Source organism: Chrysochloris asiatica, unplaced genomic scaffold (assembly GCF_000296735.1).
Source record: "Chrysochloris asiatica unplaced genomic scaffold, ChrAsi1.0 scaffold00031, whole genome shotgun sequence".
NCBI lineage: Eukaryota > Metazoa > Chordata > Mammalia > Afrosoricida > Chrysochloridae > Chrysochloris > Chrysochloris asiatica.
Genome location: NW_006408549.1, coordinates 15,019,196 through 15,038,278, shown reverse-complemented (window position 1 = coordinate 15,038,278; position 19,083 = coordinate 15,019,196). Strand labels below are relative to the sequence as shown.

General features: G+C 37.2%; 1 protein-coding gene across 1 annotated transcript in view; it reads left to right on the top strand.

The window, feature by feature from the left end:
* DECR1 (2,4-dienoyl CoA reductase 1, mitochondrial) overlaps positions 1 to 13,111 on the top strand; it is an 86,007-nt gene extending 72,896 nt beyond the window's left edge. Inside the window, exons 10-13 of the mRNA XM_006859258.1 lie at positions 1,672 to 1,744; positions 12,332 to 12,478; positions 12,886 to 12,948; positions 13,046 to 13,111. Coding sequence (XP_006859320.1) covers positions 1,672 to 1,744; positions 12,332 to 12,478; positions 12,886 to 12,948; positions 13,046 to 13,105 — 343 coding nt within the window. The 3' untranslated portion in view covers positions 13,106 to 13,111. The remainder of the gene's footprint in view (positions 1 to 1,671; positions 1,745 to 12,331; positions 12,479 to 12,885; positions 12,949 to 13,045) is intronic.
* The last annotated feature ends 5,972 nt before the right edge of the window (positions 13,112 to 19,083 follow it).

Here is a 19,083-nt window from a genome sequence, read left to right as displayed (position 1 = left end):
CAGAATTAAGTAAGATTAGCAGACAATACGTGAGGTTTTTTAAAACACCTCTTTAAAGTTCTCTAAAGCAATGATTCCTCTCTGATGACTAAGATGCATCTGACCCAAGTCTCCTTGCAGTTGTTTCATATGCATGTGTAAGCTGGACAATGGAAAAAGAAACCAGGAAAAGATTTTATGTATGTAAATTTTGGTGTTGAGGGAGAATATTGAATATGCTATATTGTAGACTGCTGGAAGAACAAACAAGTCAGTATTACAAGAAATACAATTGGAATGCTTCTTGGAAGCCTTTGTTTGCTTACTTTGGATATGTCATCAGGAAAAGACCAGTTACTAGAGAAGGACATTATGTTTGGTAAAGTAGAGGTTCAGCATAAACAAGGAAACCCCTCAATGCGATGTATTGATACAATAGCCTGAACAAGAGGCTAAGACATATTAGAGATCATGGAGATGGTATAGGAGCAGGCAGTATTTTGTTCTGCTGCTATATAAGGGCTCCAGGAATTGAGCTGACTTCACATCTTATCAACTACTTACCCCATAGAATTGCTTTTACTGAGTTGGGTAATGAAGTAATGCAGTCAGGCCATATTAATGGATAGCTTACAGTTTCATAGAATATGTTCCATTTGTCTATTGTACGGGTACAGTATCTTAACCACATTATTATATTACACAATTTCCCTCTTAAAAGTCTTTGATAAAGACATGTCTTATCAGAACAATTGTGCTTTTCCTGGGCAATTAATTTGTTTATAAGAATAGATACAAATTTGTGATTCACCTTTCGCAATTATATAGAGCTTCACAGTACATTTAGATATTAGGTTCATTCATGACTGGAATGTGTTTCTTTAGGCTTGTTTCTTTTCTGTGTCTTACTTTCAGATTATCATTCATTTGCATTATATGCTTTCTTCCAAGCTACCATATCATTTTTTGAAATTAGGTGAAAAATATGTCACATTTATACAGGCCAATAAAAGTCCTAAGATATGTTTGTTGTTGTTATTAATTACCATGGCGTCGGTTCCAACTTATAGTGACCCCTGTACAGGGTATCCGAGGTTGTAAATCTTTATGGGAGCAGACAGCCTCATCTTTCTCTCACGGAACAGCTGGTAGTTTCAAACTGCTGACCTTGAGGTTAGCAGCCCAATTTATAACCAAGGTAAGTTTAGATAATAAAAATTAGAAATACCAATCAAGGCTTCAAACATTGAAATGATCAGGAAGATGGTAAAGGACTTGACAATGTTTCATTTTGTTATACATAAGGGCACCTGAGTTGGAGCTGATGCAACGAAAAATGCTAGCTGACTCAAGGCTCCATATTTATATTTTGCAACAGTGTGTTTAGCAAGATTTTATTAGATTCCTATTTCCTTTCAAGCTCAGTTCAACAATTGCATTACAGTCTAATTTAACATGGATGTGGTTAACATTTTAAATCTTTGAAATCTATCTCCTCTTCAATTAAAGCACTTGTGATATTGCAGACATTGTAATCCAATATACAAGGCTATGAATAAAGCTATATTGAATTTTATAAACGCAGGACTGAAAACCTGGAGGGGAATGAATCTCTCACCTATTTATGGTAATTAATGAACACTATTTTTCACATATGGTATAATGTTTTGGGGTTTGTTGTTTAATTTTCAGATCTCTTGCAGCTGAGTGGGGTAAATATGGAATGCGATTCAACATAATTCAGCCAGGACCCATAAAAACCAAAGTAAGTTTTAGCTTGTTTATGACCAGATTGTGACTAACAGAGGAATGTGATATTGATAGATATGTTCTTACTGTTTTGTGAGGGAGTTTCCTGGAATATGGGAGTTTGGAGTCCTAGTGGTAGGAGAGCAGGTTTTACCATTTTACTATGTAAGAAACAAAGAGGGACAGGAATGCAACAGCCAAGCAACTTCTTATTGCTGTTGTTAGGTGCTTTCCACTCACAGTGAACTTGTTTACAACAGAAGGAAACACTGTCCAGTCCTGTGCCATCCTCACAGTTGGTGCAATGTTGTAACCCTTTGTTGCAGCCACTGTGTCATTCCATCTTGTTTAGGGTCTTCCTCTTTTTCTCTGACTCACTACCAAGACTGTTGTCCTTTGCTAGGTATGTGTCTTTCCTGATAACATGCCCACGGTACATAAGATGGAACCTCAATATCCTCCCTTGTAAGGAGTATTCTAATTGTGCTTCTTCCAGCATAGATTTGTTTGTTTTTCTGATGGTCCAGGGTGCAGAATTCAGTATTCTTCACTAACACCATAATTCAAACGCATCCATTTTCTATTGGTCAAACGCATCCATTTTCTATTGGTCTTCCTTATTTGTTGTCCAGCTTTCACACAAATTAGGTACACTTCAGTCCTCATGGTGACATCTTTGCTTTTTAACATTTTGTAATATTTAATGGCTCCTTGGTGGTGCTGTGGGTTAGGTGTTAGACTGCTAACTGCACAGTTAGCAGTTCAAATTCACCAGCCACTGTGCAAGAGAAAGATGAAGCTGTTGGCTCCTGTAAAGATTCACAGTCTCAGAAACCCTAAATAGAGACACTGTGAGTCAGAATCAGCTCAAGGGCAGTGGGTTTCAGTTTTGGTGATAACTTCATTCTCTGCATCAACTTGGCTACAATTCGCAGTAGTTTGGCAGACATTGCACCGATTGCTCTTCCATAAGGTGTTATAACCACCACTCATCTGTCAGTTTGTTGTACTGTGGTGGCTTGTATGTTGCTGAAATTCTGGAAGCTATGCCACAGGTATTTTGAATGCTAGAAGGGTCACCCATGGTGGACAGTTTTCAGATGAGCTTACAGACGAAGACAGATTAGAAAGAAAGAGAGATGGACGACTTCCAAATATTTAGTAACTGAAAATCTTATGAATAATAAGTGGAACACTGTCAGCATCAGATAACTGAATACTGAAATAATGAACAGCACCAGAATCTTATCAGCTACAGTGCCAGAAGACAAGACCCTCAGGTTGGAAGGCACTCAAAATCCGACTGGCAAAGAGCTGCCTCCTCAAAATAGAGATGACTGTGATGATAAAAATGGAGTAAAACCCTCAGGGCCTTCATTTGCTGATGTGGTACAACTCAAAATGAAGAGGTACAGCTGTAAACATGCATTAAATATCAGAACATGGAATGTATGAAGTATGAATCTAAAAAAAATTGGAAATTGTCCAAAAATAAAATGGAATGCATCAACATCGATATCCTAGGCATTAGTTAACTGAAACGGACTGATATTGGCCATTTTGAATCTGATAATCACATGGTTTATTATGCCTAGAATGACGACTTGAAGAGGAATGGTGTCACATTCGTCATCAGAAAGAACACATACAGCTCTGTCATGAAGTACAACACTATCGGTAATAGGATAATATCCATGCTCCTACAGGGAAGACCGATTAATACCACTACTATGCATATTTACACAGCAATCACTAAAGTCAGTGATGATGAAAGTGAAGAATTCTACCAACTTCTTCAATCTGAAATTGATCAAGCATGCAATCAAGATGTATTGGTAATTACTGGTGATTGGAATGCAAAGGTTGGAAACAAAAAGGAAGGATCAGTGGTTAGAAAATATAATCTTGTGGCAGAAATGATGCTGGAGATAGCATGATAGAATTTTATAAAACCAATGACTTGTTCATTACAAATACCTTTTTAAACAACATAAAAGATTACTTACACATGGACCTCACCACATGGCATACACAGAAATCAAATTGACTCCAAAGAGATGGTGGAAAAACTCCATATCATCAGCCAAAACAAGGCCAGGGGCAGACTGTGTAATAGACCATTAATTGCTCATGTACAAACTCAGGCTGAAGCTTAAGAAAAAATTTAAAAGTTCACAGGAGCCAAATTATGACCTTGAATATATCCCACCTGAATTTAGAGATCATCTGAAGAACAGATTTGATGCATTAGACACTAAAGACCAAAGACCAGAATAGTTGTGGGATGACATCAAGAACATCATACAGGAAGAAAGCAAAAGATCATTAAGAAGACAAGAAAGAAAGAAAAAACCAAAATGGATCTCAGAAGAGACTCTGAAATTTGCTCTCCAGTGTTAAGATGCAAAAGCAGATGGAAGAAGTAAGACGGTTTAAGGGCTGAACAGATCAAAGGTCAGCTTCAGAAGACAAAGTCAAATGTTATAACAAAGTGTGCAAAGACCTAGAGTTAGAAAACCAAAAGGGAAGAACATGTTTAGCATTTCTCAAGCTGACAAACCATTTCAACCATTTCAAAAGGCAGCATATGATCAAGAGCCAATGATCCTGAAGGAGGAACTTCAAGGTGCTTTGGCAAAGAATGAGGCACTGGGAATTGATGGAATACAAATACAAATCTTTCAACAAACTGATGTGGCACTGGAGGTACTCACTCATCTGTGCCAAGAGATTTGGAAGACAACTACCTGGCTAACTAACTGGAAGAGATCTGTATTTGTGCCCATTCCAAAGAGAGGTGACCCAAAAGAATGCGGAAATCATTGGACAACATCATTGATATCCCATGCAAGTTAAGTTTTACTAAAGGTAATCCCAAAATTGCAATCAGACATTGACAGAGAACTTTCAGAGGTTCAAGCTGAATTCAGAAGGGGATGTGGAATGAGGGATATCATTGCTGGCATCTAATGGATCTTTGCTGAAAGCAGAGAATACCAGAAAGATGTTTGCCTGTGATTTGTTCACTATGCAAAGGCTTTCAATTGTGTGGATCATAACAAGCTATGGACAACATTGCGAAGTATAAGTATTCTGGAACACTTAATTGTGCTCATGAAGAACCTGTACTTAGACCAAAAGACAGTTGCTTGAACAGAACAAGGTAACACCAAATGTAAAGTTTAAAATTAGGTAAGGTGTGTGCCAGGGTAATGTACTTTTTCATACTTATTCAGTCTGTATGCTGAGCAAATCATCCAAGAGACTGGACTATCTGAAGAAAAACATGGCATCAGAATTGGAGGAAGACTCATTAACAACCTGCGATATGCAGATGATACAACCTTGCTTGCTGAAGGTGAAGAGGACTTAAAATACTGATAAAGATAAAAGACCATAGCCTTCAGTATGGGTTGCATCTCAATGTAAAGAAAACAAAAATCCTCACCACTGGACCAGTAAACAAAGATTGAAGTTGTCAAAGACTCCATTTTGCTTGGATCAACCATCAACACTCATGGAAGCAGCAATCAAAAAATTAAATGATGTATATTACATTAGGCAAATCTGGTACATAAGATGTCTTGAAAATGTTGAAGAGCAAAGATGTCAGTTTGAGGACTAAGGCTTGCCTGACCCAAGCCATGGTATGTTCAATAACCTCATATTCATGCGAAAGTTGGATAGTGAATAAGTAAGATGGTAAAAGAATTGTTGAATTTGAGTTATAGTGTTGGAGGTGAATATTAAAATTACATGGACTGCCAAAATAACAAACAGATTTGTGTTGGAAGATGTGTAGCCATACTTTGCCTCTCATACTTTGGACATATTATCAGGAGGGACCGGTCACTGGAGAAGGATATCATGTTTGGTAAAGTGGAGGGTCAAAGAAAAAGAGGAAGACCCCCAATGAGATGCATTGGCATAGTGGTGGCAGTGATTCTCAGGCATAGCAATGATTGTGAGGTTGACCCAGGACCAAGCAGTATTTCATTCTGTTGTGTATTGGGTCGCTATGAGTCGGTAGTGACTTGCTGGTATCTATTACTACTACTAATGTGATACAATGTAATTACCTCCATGATGAGATCTGATATACTGTAATCATCCAGGATAAGACCTGATATAGTGTAATTACTTTGGTATTGAAATCTGAGATGAGCAGTCAGTCAGTTGAAAGGTGAGTTTCCTTGGTGTTGTGGCCTGCCTCCAGTATATAAATGGATGTTTCATCAAGATTCTCTCTTGCTGTGGATCCTGCATCTGACTGATCATCTGACCTTTGGTTCTTGAGATTTGAGCCAGCTGCTACCACCTACCAAGAAAATGTTGGGACTTGTCAACTCCCACAGCCATGTGAGACTTTAGCCAGCCATCTGGCATGCTGACTTTTTGCTGGTCAGCCCTTGCAACTCCATAAGGCAGATGAAGCATCCAGCCTAATGCCTGGTTCACAGCTTTGGGACTTGCCAAAGAGACAGTCATTCAAACAGAAAAAGGGGATACTGCATGGTGTGTATCAGGGTTGTATCAGAAGTGTGTATCAGGGTTGTATTCTTTCACTATACTTATTCAATCTGTATGTGGAACAAATAATCTGGGAAACTGGACTATATAAAGAAAACAAAGCTTCAAGATTGGAGGAAGACTCATTAACAACCTGCAATATGCAAATGATGCAACCTTGCTTGCTGAAAGCAAAGTGAACTTGAAACACTGATGCAGATCAAAGATGCAGATGTCTTCAACATGGATTACAACTCAACAAAATAGAGAGCCTCATAACTGGACCAGTTAGTAGCAGCATGATAAATGGAGGAAAGATTGAAGTTGTTAAGGATTTTATTTCACATGGGCCCACAATCAAGGCCCATGGAAGCAGCAACAGCCACGAAATCAAATGACATATCTGCTGCATAAGATCTTAATCTGATAAAAAGCAAAGATGTTACTTTGAAGCCATGGTATTTTCAATCACCTTATATGCATGAGAAAGCGGGACAATATTTAAGTAACACCAGAAAAGAAAGGAAACCTTTGAATTATGATGTTGGTGAAGAATATTTAATATATAATGGATTGCCTGAGAACAAACAAATGTGTCTTGGAAGAAGTACAGCCAGAATGTTCCTTAGATGCTAGGATAGCAAAACTTTGCCTCACATACTTTGCTCATGTCAACCGGAGGGACCAGTCCCTGGAGGTAAACATCAGGCTTGGTAAAGTAGAGGGTCAACAAAAAAAGAAGACCCTCAGTGAAATGGGTTGATATGATGACTGCAGTAATAGGCTCAAATAGAGGAACAGTGGTGATGATGGTGCAGCATCAGGCAGTGTTTTGTTCTACTGAACGTCAGGTCACTGACTCAATGGTGCCTAACAACAGCTTATAAATGTTTCACTGCTTTCGTTCCTTTAAAGACTGTAAACCATGGTATTTGCAGTTGCCTCATATGCATGTGAAAGTTGGACAATGAATAAGGAAGACCAGTCTCTGGAGACTGACATTGCACAAACTATGTTGGAGCAATGTCTGACCTTCCATGGCTTCACAAGGAGGAAAGAGAATCATATTCAAAGTCAGCCCAAGGCTGATTCCTATGAAGCAGAGGTCAGACATGCTTCCACCCTACAGCTTTCTTTACCCTATTCTGATACCAACCATTCATCCTACAGCACTCTCTATTTTACATCTAGGTTTGATAATCCATTGCACACAGAACTCATTGACAATACTCGTTATCATGGGGGTTTATTAGGGAAGGGAATAGGGAACAATTCAGGATCAAAACGAACTCAGGACACACCAGTGCTCCAGTTAGGAATGCTTCTTGTCTGTCATACTGCAGGTACGTCTCACTCTTGTCTCTAGCCTCTCAGCCATGTGGTTCCTTGGCATCTGCCCTGCTTGGGCAAGAGTTACAAAGTTCTTTTAGCCAGTCTGTGAATGCCCAAAGGCACATTCTTCAAGTCATATCCTGCCTATAGGTTCTCAGCTTTATTCAGTGCATGGGTCTAGAGCCTGAAACTGCTCTGTCTCTCTGTGCCACCGCCTCCGCCATCACTTCCGGCTTAACAGTCCCCTCTGTTGTCACTGTTTCTCATGCTTCACTCATGTTTTTCCTTCTTGATGGTCTTGGGATCTTCCATCTATGCTTCAGAAATGGCACCTTTTAAACCTAGCTGGAGGGCAAAGCTAACTAATCCCAGCCTTAGAGTCCTATATACCTTGTTTGCGTTGTATATATTCCAATCACTTGATGGAATTAAAAAGATACATAAAGTAAATTCAAGGCACCACAGACTTCATACTTGGTAAAGTGGAGGAAACAGTGAAAAGAGGAAGAACCCCAATTAGATAGATTGACACAGTGGCAGCAGCATTGGGCTCAAATGTAACAATTGTGGGATGGCTTGGGATGGTACCCAAGCTAGGCAGTGTTTTGTTCTGCTGTGCATAATGTTGCTATGAGTTGGAACTGATTTGACAGCACCTAGTAACAACAAGTAGCGTAGTGGTTACGAATCGGGCTGCTAACCTTAAGGTCAGCAGTTTGAAACTACCAGCCGCTCTGCGGGAGAAAGATGAGGCTTTCTACTCCCGTAAGGATTTACACCCTCGGAAACCCTGTACAGGGTCGCTGTGGGTCGGAACCGACTCGACGGCACTTAACAACAACAGTAACAACAAGAGAACCTAGCCTATGACAAGTTGTTTTACAGTATATTTTCTCAATGTAATCTAATCTATTTTGGCTCACTAATGGCTCACCACTTGTCTGTCAGTTTGCTGTAATGGGGTGGCTTGCATGTTGCTGTGAGTCTGGAACTTATACCACTAGTATTTTAATTACTAGCAGGGTCACCCATGGTGGACAGGTTTGTTGAGCTTCCAGACTAAGACAGACTAGGAAGGAGAGACAGACTACTTCTGAACATTTAATTACTGAAAATCTTATGAATAGCAAAAATCGTCACCACTAGACCAATAAATAACATCAAAATAAATGGAGAAAAGGTTGAAGTTGGCAAAAACTTCATTTTGCTTGGATCAACCACCAACACTCATGGAAGCAACAGTCAAGAAATGAAGCGACATATTACATTAGACAAATCTGCTGCAAAAGACCTCTTTGAAGTATTTAAGAACAAAGATGTTAGTTTGAGGACTAAGGCATGTCTGACCCAAGCCAAGGTATTTTCAGTAGCGTCTAAAAGGACAAAGAATGACGAAGACTGTAGGAGAATTGATATAATTGAGTTATGGTATTTGAGGACAATATTAAAAGAACCATGAACTGTCAAATGAACAAACAAATCTGTGTTGGGAAGTACAGCCAGAATGCTCTTTAGAAGCCAGGATGGCCAGATTCATCTTTCATATTTTGGACATGTTATCAGGAGGGACCAGTCCCTGGAGAAAGATAATTATACTTGGTAAAGTAGAGGGTCAGTGAAAAAGAGGAAGTCCCCCAATAGTGGCAACAATGGGACTAAGCATAGCAATGGTCGTAAAGTTAGTGTTGTTGTTGTTAAGTGCTGTCAAGTCAATTCCGACCCATAGCGACCCTGTATAGGGTTTCCCAGGAGCAGCTGATGAGCTTGAATTGCCGATCTTGCAGTTCAAACAGCTTTCTAGTCTGGTGCATTAACCCACAGCGCCACACCAAAGTTAGTGTAGGACTGGGCATTGTTTCATTCTGTTTTGCATAGGGTCGCTATGAGTTGGTACCAACTCAGTGTCACCTAACAACAGCAACAATGGCTAGGATATTGACCTTTATGTACCCTATTTCATTTTTTTATGATTTTTAATTTCCCTTAATTCATACTTTGTACATTCCAATTACTAATGGATATTTGCAGTGGTTACTTCAATTTTAACTCATACCAAATCAGCAATGAAGGTCTGTAAATGTTTTACTCCTATTACGTTACTAATCTTGATTATGTTTTGATGAGGCAGCTCTTCTCCAGTTGTATTTTGAGTACCTACCAACCTGAGGTGCTCATCTTCAACAATGTTTTGCTGCTAGCCATAACATTTCCACTAGCCAATATTTTTCTGAAGTAGACTTCTAAGACTTTCTTTCCAATATATATTAAGCTGAAATTTCCACTGACCTTTGCCCATCATCAGTGATCCTGCTGGTGTTAGAAATCCCTGTGGTGTAGCTTCCAGCATCATAGCAACATGCAATCCAACACACTATGACAAGCATAGAAATGAGTGGTGGTACAACCTCATAATAAAGTCAATTTCTGTGTCTTAATTTTGTGAGATATTTGAAAGACATCAATTTCTGCATTTTATCCAATTTACATCAGTGATCTATTATTGTCTTAATTTTCATCATTCTTGAAAGACTCTTACTTTGGCATTCTTTTTTAAATCATGGAAATGTAATTGTATTTTTAGCTTAAGAGATATTATGGAATATCTTTACATAAGTTTGGTCTTGTTATAGGTAGATTTTCTTTGGTTCTTGTCTGTGCCTTTTCACTTTGAAACACACAATTATACATGTCATCTAACTCCCACTTCTTTCTGATTAAAAGCCCTCTGATGGCATACATTTCTCCTTTAATCAATAATCCTTACAGATACTCATTACAACCCATAATTATAACTAACACTCTTGAAAATGTTGCTCGGAATGTCCACAGGTACTCTTGCTCTCTCCCATTATCTCAGACATCTTTACTCTCGTATTTTCTTTTGTTTTCATGTAATGATTTATAATCCAGACTGGGATCCAGCTTTGAAGACACAGCTGATGTTAGGTAACTAAGGAACATTTGGGCTTTGTTGTTGTTGTTGTTAGGTGCCTTTGAATGGGTTTCACTCATAGCAACCCTGTATAGGGTTTCCTAGGAGCAGATGGTATGTTTGAACCTCCTACCTTGCATTGCAAACCTTCTGATCCAGTACTTATCCAACAATGCCACACCAGTGTTTTCATTATTAACAATTACATGTGTTGTTATATGTTAACATGGGAATGGCTGTACTAGATTATTTAACAGTTGAAAGGGGTGGGAAATGGAAAGAACTATTTACAGAATGAGTGAAATTTGCTTGAATATCTTATTTGTCTACTGCTTCAATAATAAAAATAGTAGAAAATAACTGAAAAACATATATTCATGATTTAAAGTTGGTTTATGCTAAGCACTATCTGAAAAGAGATTTATTATCACAGAAACATCTTTCTTGGACCTGAATATCTAGAAGGGAGTCCCTGGCTGGTACTGATGGGTAATACACTTGGGTGCTAACCAAAGGTTTGGAGATTCAAATCCATCCTGAGGTGATACAGAAGAAAGACCTGTCTGTCTGTCTACTTCTAAAAATCAGCCATGGAAAATTCAAGGGTGCACAGTTCCATTCTGACACCTGTGGTGTTGCTGTGAGTTGGAATGGATTCGATGGCTTTAGGTTTTCTGATACTATCTAGGAAGGATCACTTAATTACTGTACACAAAGGTAAGGAAAAAGATACAAAATATCCGAGACAAATCCAGTAGCTTATATCTACTAGTAGACATATGATGTACACAAATAACTAGCGTGTGGTTTTAGAGAGATTTAAAGATAATGAAAACAACACCGGACGAATCCAGAGACTTATCTAGCGAGTACTGACACGACTAGGATTGGGCCAGTTGTTTTCCCTTTGCTCCCTTGCTTTATACTTGTCCAGAGAGAATGAGCTGTCTCCTTAAGGGGTCCATGAATGCTTGCCCTGTCTCAGTCCATGGTATTGAAAACAGCTGTCACCTGGACGTCAAGGCACTAGTATTGGAAAGGCCAATTGCTTTTATTAATCAATACACATCCATTCTTCATCTTGGTTTCTTTCTTCACATCATGAAGGAAGGTGAAAAATTGTTTGGTAAATTTTAGTTGTTGGTTTTTTTTTTTTTTTGTATATAGGATTTACTTGAATTTGACATTTTTACATACTTATTTTCTTCCTTTCCCATTAGCTTTAAAGAAGGGAGAAGGAAAGGTGTTCCCTCTTATGTTTTCCTTTTCAGCCATTTTTCTTTGTTTATTAAATGAAATAACAACACCACAACATCCACCACTTGTATTTATTTCAATACTTTCACATACCTTTTCACATTTGATGACTACATTAATTTTCTGAGAAAAGATGTATGTGCTCTTTTTATAGATGAAGGAACAAATATAAAAAGTTACTGATGCTTTTTTCAGTGTTTTTTTTTTTTTTTTAAAGTCAAAGTTAGGTAAAATGACTTGTTTTATCGCAAGTGGAAGAATGTGGCAAAATTCTATTACTTCACAAGGCCAACAAGGTCCAAGGTATGTACAGAGTCCAAGTGTCGCACTGTGGATTCATGCACTGGACAGCAGTGGGTTTGAGGTGCAAGGTCAAGCTCACCAGCCACTCCTTAGTAACGCTACACAGAGTCACTATGGGTCAGAACTGACTTGACAGCAGTTAATAACAACAACAAAGTATGCACAGACTGTCATGGGAATTAGTATTCCTTTTACTGCAGATTCATTTCTTAAGTAAGAGAGGGATTGAAGTAAAAAATATAAACTCACTCTTGTTTCTTTATTTCTAAGGGTGCCTTTAGCCGTCTTGACCCAACTGGAGAATTTGAAAAATCAATGATTGACAGGATTCCTTGTGGTCGGCTAGGAACTGTGGAGGAACTTGCAAATCTTGCTGCTTTCCTTTGCAGTGATTATGCTTCCTGGATCAGTGGCGCAGTAAGCATTGTTTTTTTCTCTTGACTTTTGGGGAAGCAGACTGAGGGTTGGGAGCATATTATTGAACCAATCCTAACAATGCTGAATGTGGAAGTATGATTTTAAATATTTCCTTACTTACCTGTAAATATAAAAATATATGTATTGTTTAGCCTATGAAATTAATTTATTGACAAATTAATGTTACTGGGTACAAGTTGCCATGGTTTTAAGTTGATTTAAAGACTGGGTAGAATTTGAGTATATGGAAAGAGTATTCTAAATGGAAAGAAACTGTTTGAGTTTTTGTCTTTGAAATGTGTTTGGACTTTGGTTGGAAGTACTAAGGAGATTTCCCATCCATATAGGATGGGGAAATGGCTAATGGTTTATTTCAGAGTTCTTAATTTATTGTTTTTTTTCCTCAGGTTATTAGATTTGATGGTGGAGAGGAAGTTTTTATTTCTGGGGAATTCAACAGTCTGATGAAGGTAATGCCATGTTGTATATATAATATTGGCAGCTGTGATACTAAGGTTTAAACATGGGAGAATCACCTTAAATTGACATTATTTTTGTGTGTGTTAGGTCACCAAGGAGCAGTGGGACACAATAGAAGGACTGATCAGGAAAACAAAAGGATCCTAGGACCACCATCATTCATCCATAGAAAAACTGTCAGTGAATTCAAATGATCCAGACAAGTCTCTAATCTTTTAAGTTGTTTAAAACCTAATAAACTGTTTATTAGCAAACATATATTGAGTGTGCATTATGTATCAGGCTGAGCAGGAGACTATATTCAGAGGTTTTATATTCCATTTAAGGAATTTGAAAAGAGAGAGCGAATGGATGAGGATTTGGATAGAGTTCAAAAGTGTTTAGAAGTATAGATAAGGGAACAGACATATGGAAAACTCAGGGGAAATTTCATTGAGGAAATAACATTTGACTTACATATCAAACCATGTAGACCAGAAAGAAAGGAATTAGTGAATCTCTACTGAATCTAATCGACACTACCTTTCTAGTTTATTTTGTTTTCATTGAGATTGCAAATGATCTTCTTTAGCTAGCTCGATATTAATTCAAACCTAAAATATTTACAGTACCTGTTTTGTAGCTAGACACTTTATTTGGCACTTAGGATTTTAAAAAGAATAATTTATCACCCTTGCTGTCTTAAAACTCATCTAGCAGATTAGACAGAGCTATAAATAATTATTTATGATACAGTGTGGTAAATATTACTTTAGAGGTGTTAAATGTGGAAGAACAAGTAATTCATTCTGTCTATCCTAGTTTAAAGAAACTGATTCCTAGGAGATAGCATTTCATCTCTGCATTAAATGAAGAATAGATCTCTCTGGGGAGAGAAGAGGAGTACAGCCTATAAAATATTTTTATGTATAATTCCATTGTATGTCTGGTTTTATTAATCTATTATCTTGAGAGCCAAATAATAAGTAAAATAAACTCTCAAGTCTACATTACTTTAATTTTGAGCCTATATTAAAAAAAAAAAGTCCAATTTGCTTTCATCAGCATCCCTCATAACTTGCTCACTTGGTTATCTCCACTGCCCAAATTTATCAAGAGATTACCTGGTCTGAATCTACCTGCGAAGGAATACAGCAGTTTTCTTATTTAAATTTATATGCGATAATCCCCAAAGGGAAACCTTTGTTTTTGTTGACAGGTAATTGTATACATAAGTCACATTTATTATATTTAATTGTATATGTAAATGAGTTAAGGTAGAGATTTGAAATACACAGCCTGTCATTTCCAATTACACTGGCTTTCACTGAATGTTTTATATTACATTTTTCTTCACATTCTCTCAAAGTAGGTACCCATTTTACCTTTAAACATCATCCTTCATTTACTCTCACTCATCCATGACTTTTTTTCAAAAATATTATAAACATCTCTTGTGATACGAAGAAAAAATGTCTGTAATTTTATGACATTGGACCAGTTTCATTGTAGCTTAGTTTGCTTATCTGTAGAATTGAGAATTACACTATCAGTCTCACTAGGTTTTTATGAGAATTAGAATCCCTAGGTGGGCTGCTAACCAAAAGGTTTGTGTTCACCCAGACGCACCTTGGAAGAAAGGTCTAGCCAACTACCTTTGAATAATCAGCCATTGACTACCTGATGGAACACAGTTCTCTGACACTATGATGTCATCCAGTTGGAGTCACCAGCGGCAATAACGAGCATGATAAAACAAGGAAAACAGTTTGAAAAACATCAAACATACAGATGGAGGATGGGACCTTCCTGGCTTTTTCTACTGATTCATTTTTAAGACATGGTTATCAAGGAGAAATAAGAGAATATGGAAGACTAGAGAAAAAAATACAATGATTCACTAACCTCCTGAAGACCACTTCTGTCAACACTTTGGTGTTACAGCCTTTTATTTTATTACTTATTTTTACTTCAGTAAGTTTGTGTATACAATTTGCACAACAAGTAGTACTGCAGTCCTAGTTCCAAAGTGTACTTCTCACAGCAACTGTTTTCAACTCTTTCTATTTCTTCTGGAATGCTACTTCCATTTTTTAAAAGCAAAATACTTATTATTCTATTTATTTATGCTATCTTTTTTTCAATTTTAAAAGCTTTGTTGACTTTCTTCTATGAATGATGAAGGTTAAGCCTTAGTGTTCTATTTCTACCCCCACCCTTTACCTCCTACCAAACAAACGTGAACACAAACTCTTTCCCTCCACTGATTCCATGTAGCCAGATTATTCTATTTTAGGTTAAATTAATATTCAGTGTTTACATTTTGATAAGTTTACAAATGATAATTTTTTTCCCCAATTATTTTTGCCTGTCCCCTGCCAATTTTTAAAACTTAATTGAGATTTTATTATAAATCAGATCATGTTTTTTCATAAACATGATACTTAGTATTCTATTATTCGTATGTATCATAATTTATTTAAATCTATTTTCTAGGCATTCAATTATTTTTCATAGTGTTATAAATAAAAGTATGATGAATAGTGTGCAGAAAACATTTTTTAGTATTTGGAAGTTTTTCCTGCTGATAGATTTCTGGAAGTATTGTTGTTTTTAAGTGCCCTCAAGTCAATTCTGACTCATAGCCTCTTTTGTATAGGGTTTCCAAGGATTAATCAAAGACTATGAGGCTTCTAAAGTCCTTGATATACATTTCCAGATTGTTATTCAAAAGCATTGTGTGGGTTTAAACTCCCATGAGCAATGTGTCATAGTGCCAATTTTAACAAGTACCTGCTAACACAGGGTATTCTTATTTAAAAACTATTTACCAATTGTAACAGATGAAGACTTGAAGAAAAATGTGTTTATTTATTAGATTGAATATTTTTCTACATTTGTTTGTTTTCTGCTTGTTTATTTGCCTATTGACGTCTTAATGAGATATTAAAAAAATGATTTGTGAGCTTAAATATTATTTTTCTTGTTAATCTTCACTTAGAGTTTATTTCATTGCTGTGTGTATTTTCAAATAATAAGAAAATGAAACTCTCAAGTCTACGTAAATTTAATTTTGAGTGTATAGTTTTTAAAAAGTCCAATTTGCTTTCATCAGAATCACGCAGTATGTTCTCACTGGACTATCTCCATTGGCAGAATTGCGTTTACCTCCTCTGAGATATACCTGTAAAGGAATACAACCATTTTCTTATTTGAATTATTTGAATGCTGTATTCAAAGCATACAGATATAACTTTGAGAGAAATTATGTGGATAACAAGTAATAGAAAACTCTTTCAGAGTCTGAAAGAGAAATAAGTGTTTTTGATGGAGTATTACTATATTTTATGACCACCTTTGGGCTATAGCCATATCACTATTTTACCTTAAGAATTATTAGGCTGCTACTCTATGAGTCTGAGTCCAGGTGTGGTGCTGTGGGTTAATGCACCAGACTGCAAAGCCATTTGAACTGCAACGTCGGTGGTTCAAGCTCACCAGCTGCTCCTCGGAAACTCTATAGAGGGTCACTATGGGTCGGATTTGACTCGATAGCACTTAACAACAACAACTCTATGTGTCGGAACCAACTCGTTGGGACTTAACAACAACTCAGTACCACCTCTAAGTCCTGCTTCTCTCTCTCTCTCTCTCTTTTTTTAGTCCTGCTTCTCTTGCTATAATGCAAGAGTTAATACTCAGCTAATGAAGTTGAGCATTATTCGGATCAGTATCAATAATATTACAATTATTATGTGAAAATGGAACACCTTCAGGAAACGTTTCTGGTCTGGAGTGGCCTCTGTTGCTCCTTTATTGTTCTGTGGAAAGCTAAAACAGTAAGAATTTATGTGGCTTTGGTAGTGGTGGTGGTAGTCTTGTTCTGTTGAGTCAGTTCTTACTCATTGTGAACCTGTATAGGGTTTCTGAGGCTATACACATTGATGGGAGCAGAATGTCTCATCTTTCTACTACAGAGCATCTGGTGGACTTGAACTGCTGGTGTTTTAGCTAGCAGCCCAACATATACCACCATGGCTTCTTTATGTAGCTTTAAGTAATAGATTTTTAGATCTGGAAAAGGCTTTAACCAGTAATACCAAACCAATTGCTGTAGGGTCATCTCTAACTTGTAGAGACCCCAGGTATGCCACTGTGCCCCAATGGGTTTTCGATGACTAATTTTTAGTAGTAAATCACCAGGCCTTTGTTCTGAGGTACCTGTAGGTAGATTTCAATCTTCAACTTTTCAGTTAGCAGCCAAGCATGTTAACCATTTACACCACCCAGGGAGTGTACAACAATCCTTAGAAGATATTAACTTCTTTATTTTACAGATGAGGAAATGGAAATCTGAGGAAAATAATGTGACTTGCCCAAGATCACACAGCTAGTCGAGCTAGAACTAGAGCTCACGTCTCCTGATTGGACCAGTGTCTTGGGATTTTAACTTGAACCAAGAGACAATAGAAAGGTGTTTATGAGCTAGTTTTATTTCAAAAGGCTGCAAGAGAAACAAACAAAAACCCATTAATTTTTACAGCTTTTTATTTGACATATGGTCTCTAAAAGCACACAAATGATAACTAGATGAACACATCCAGGTCAACAAACAAGGAATCCAGTAGCTTCCTCCATGCTCATCATCACACCATCCTCTTCCTTTCTAAAATTAACCACTCTTGACTTCTCATGCCATAGTTTTTGCTGCTTTTGAAATTTATGTGAATAGAATCACAATATCTACTCTTCTGTTTCTGGCCTTTTTTCTGGTTAGCAATTATTTAAGCATTTTCATTTCTATCTACTATTCCACTGTATGAATGTATCACAATTTACTAGTTCCACCATTGTTGGACATTTGAGTGGTTTTTAGTGACTGACTGACAAATACATTGCTGCTATGAACATTCTTGCCCTTATCATTTGGTGATGATACATACGCATTTCTGTTAGGTTGATTATACCAAGAAATGAAAATACTGGGTTGTAGAATGTGAGTATGTTTAAATTTATAAGATACTGCCAAATAGCATCCCTCCAAACAGTGTGTAAGAGTTTTCTTTGTACCACATCCTCCCCAGTACCCAGCATCCTGTTGTGTGCCATCACACAGCATCCTAAGTCTCTTTAATTTTAGCTTTTCTGATGAGTGTATGGTAATTACCTCTTTTGTTTTTTATTTACATTTTTTCTGATTACTGATAGATAAGTGTGGTTACTTTTTATACTTATTGGACTTTTAGAATTCACTTTGTGAAATGCTCATTCAACTCATATTTTTTAAAGTTGATTTTAGCAGTGATAATTATGCATTTTAGTTGTATGCCTTGTCAGTTGTAAGTATCTTCTCCCACTCAGAGGTTTGGTTTTCTGTTCTTTAATAAGTGTTTCTCATGAACAGAAGTTCTTAATTGTAAGAGTCAAATTTTTCCATCATTTTCTAATTCATAATTGATCATTTAGAAATCTTTCTATTCATGAGACTCGTGAAAATTTTCTCCTGTGGTGTTGTGTACATGCATTTCACATTTAGGTTGAAGATATCCCTGGACTAAATTGTGTGTTATGGTTTGAGGTAGGTTTTGTACCAGTCATCATACATTTGCCCCTTTCAGACTCATTTTCCCCTCTTTGTTCTGTTTTCTGTCCCAGGAGGCTGACTCATGTAAATATGTCTGCTTTAGCAGTTACTGGCCAGGTACCAGATTCCTGCCCGTTGTATCAGCTTTGGAAGAAGTCTCTTAAACAATGCTCCCATCATGCTTCTTGTTTTGTTTTTCTTCCTTTTTTCCATGTGGTCATTTTAAGAGTGCCAACCCTGGTATAGGTTATGCATGTATATTGCAGTGAATGGTGATTGGTAGTTTATAACTACTGATCTTTCAGCTAGAAGTTCTGTGATTATTAGGTGTTAATAAGAAATCTGTGTTAGAAAAAGTACAGCCAGAATGCTCTTTAGAAGCTAGTATGACCAGATTTGTCTCTCAAACTTCAGACATATTATCAAGAGGGATTAGTCACTGCAGAAGGACGTCAGACTTGGTAAGAGGAGGGCCTGCGAAAAAGAGGAAGACCACCAACGAGATGGATTGGCACAGTGACAGCAGCAGTGGGCTCAAACGTAAGAACGATTATGAGCATGG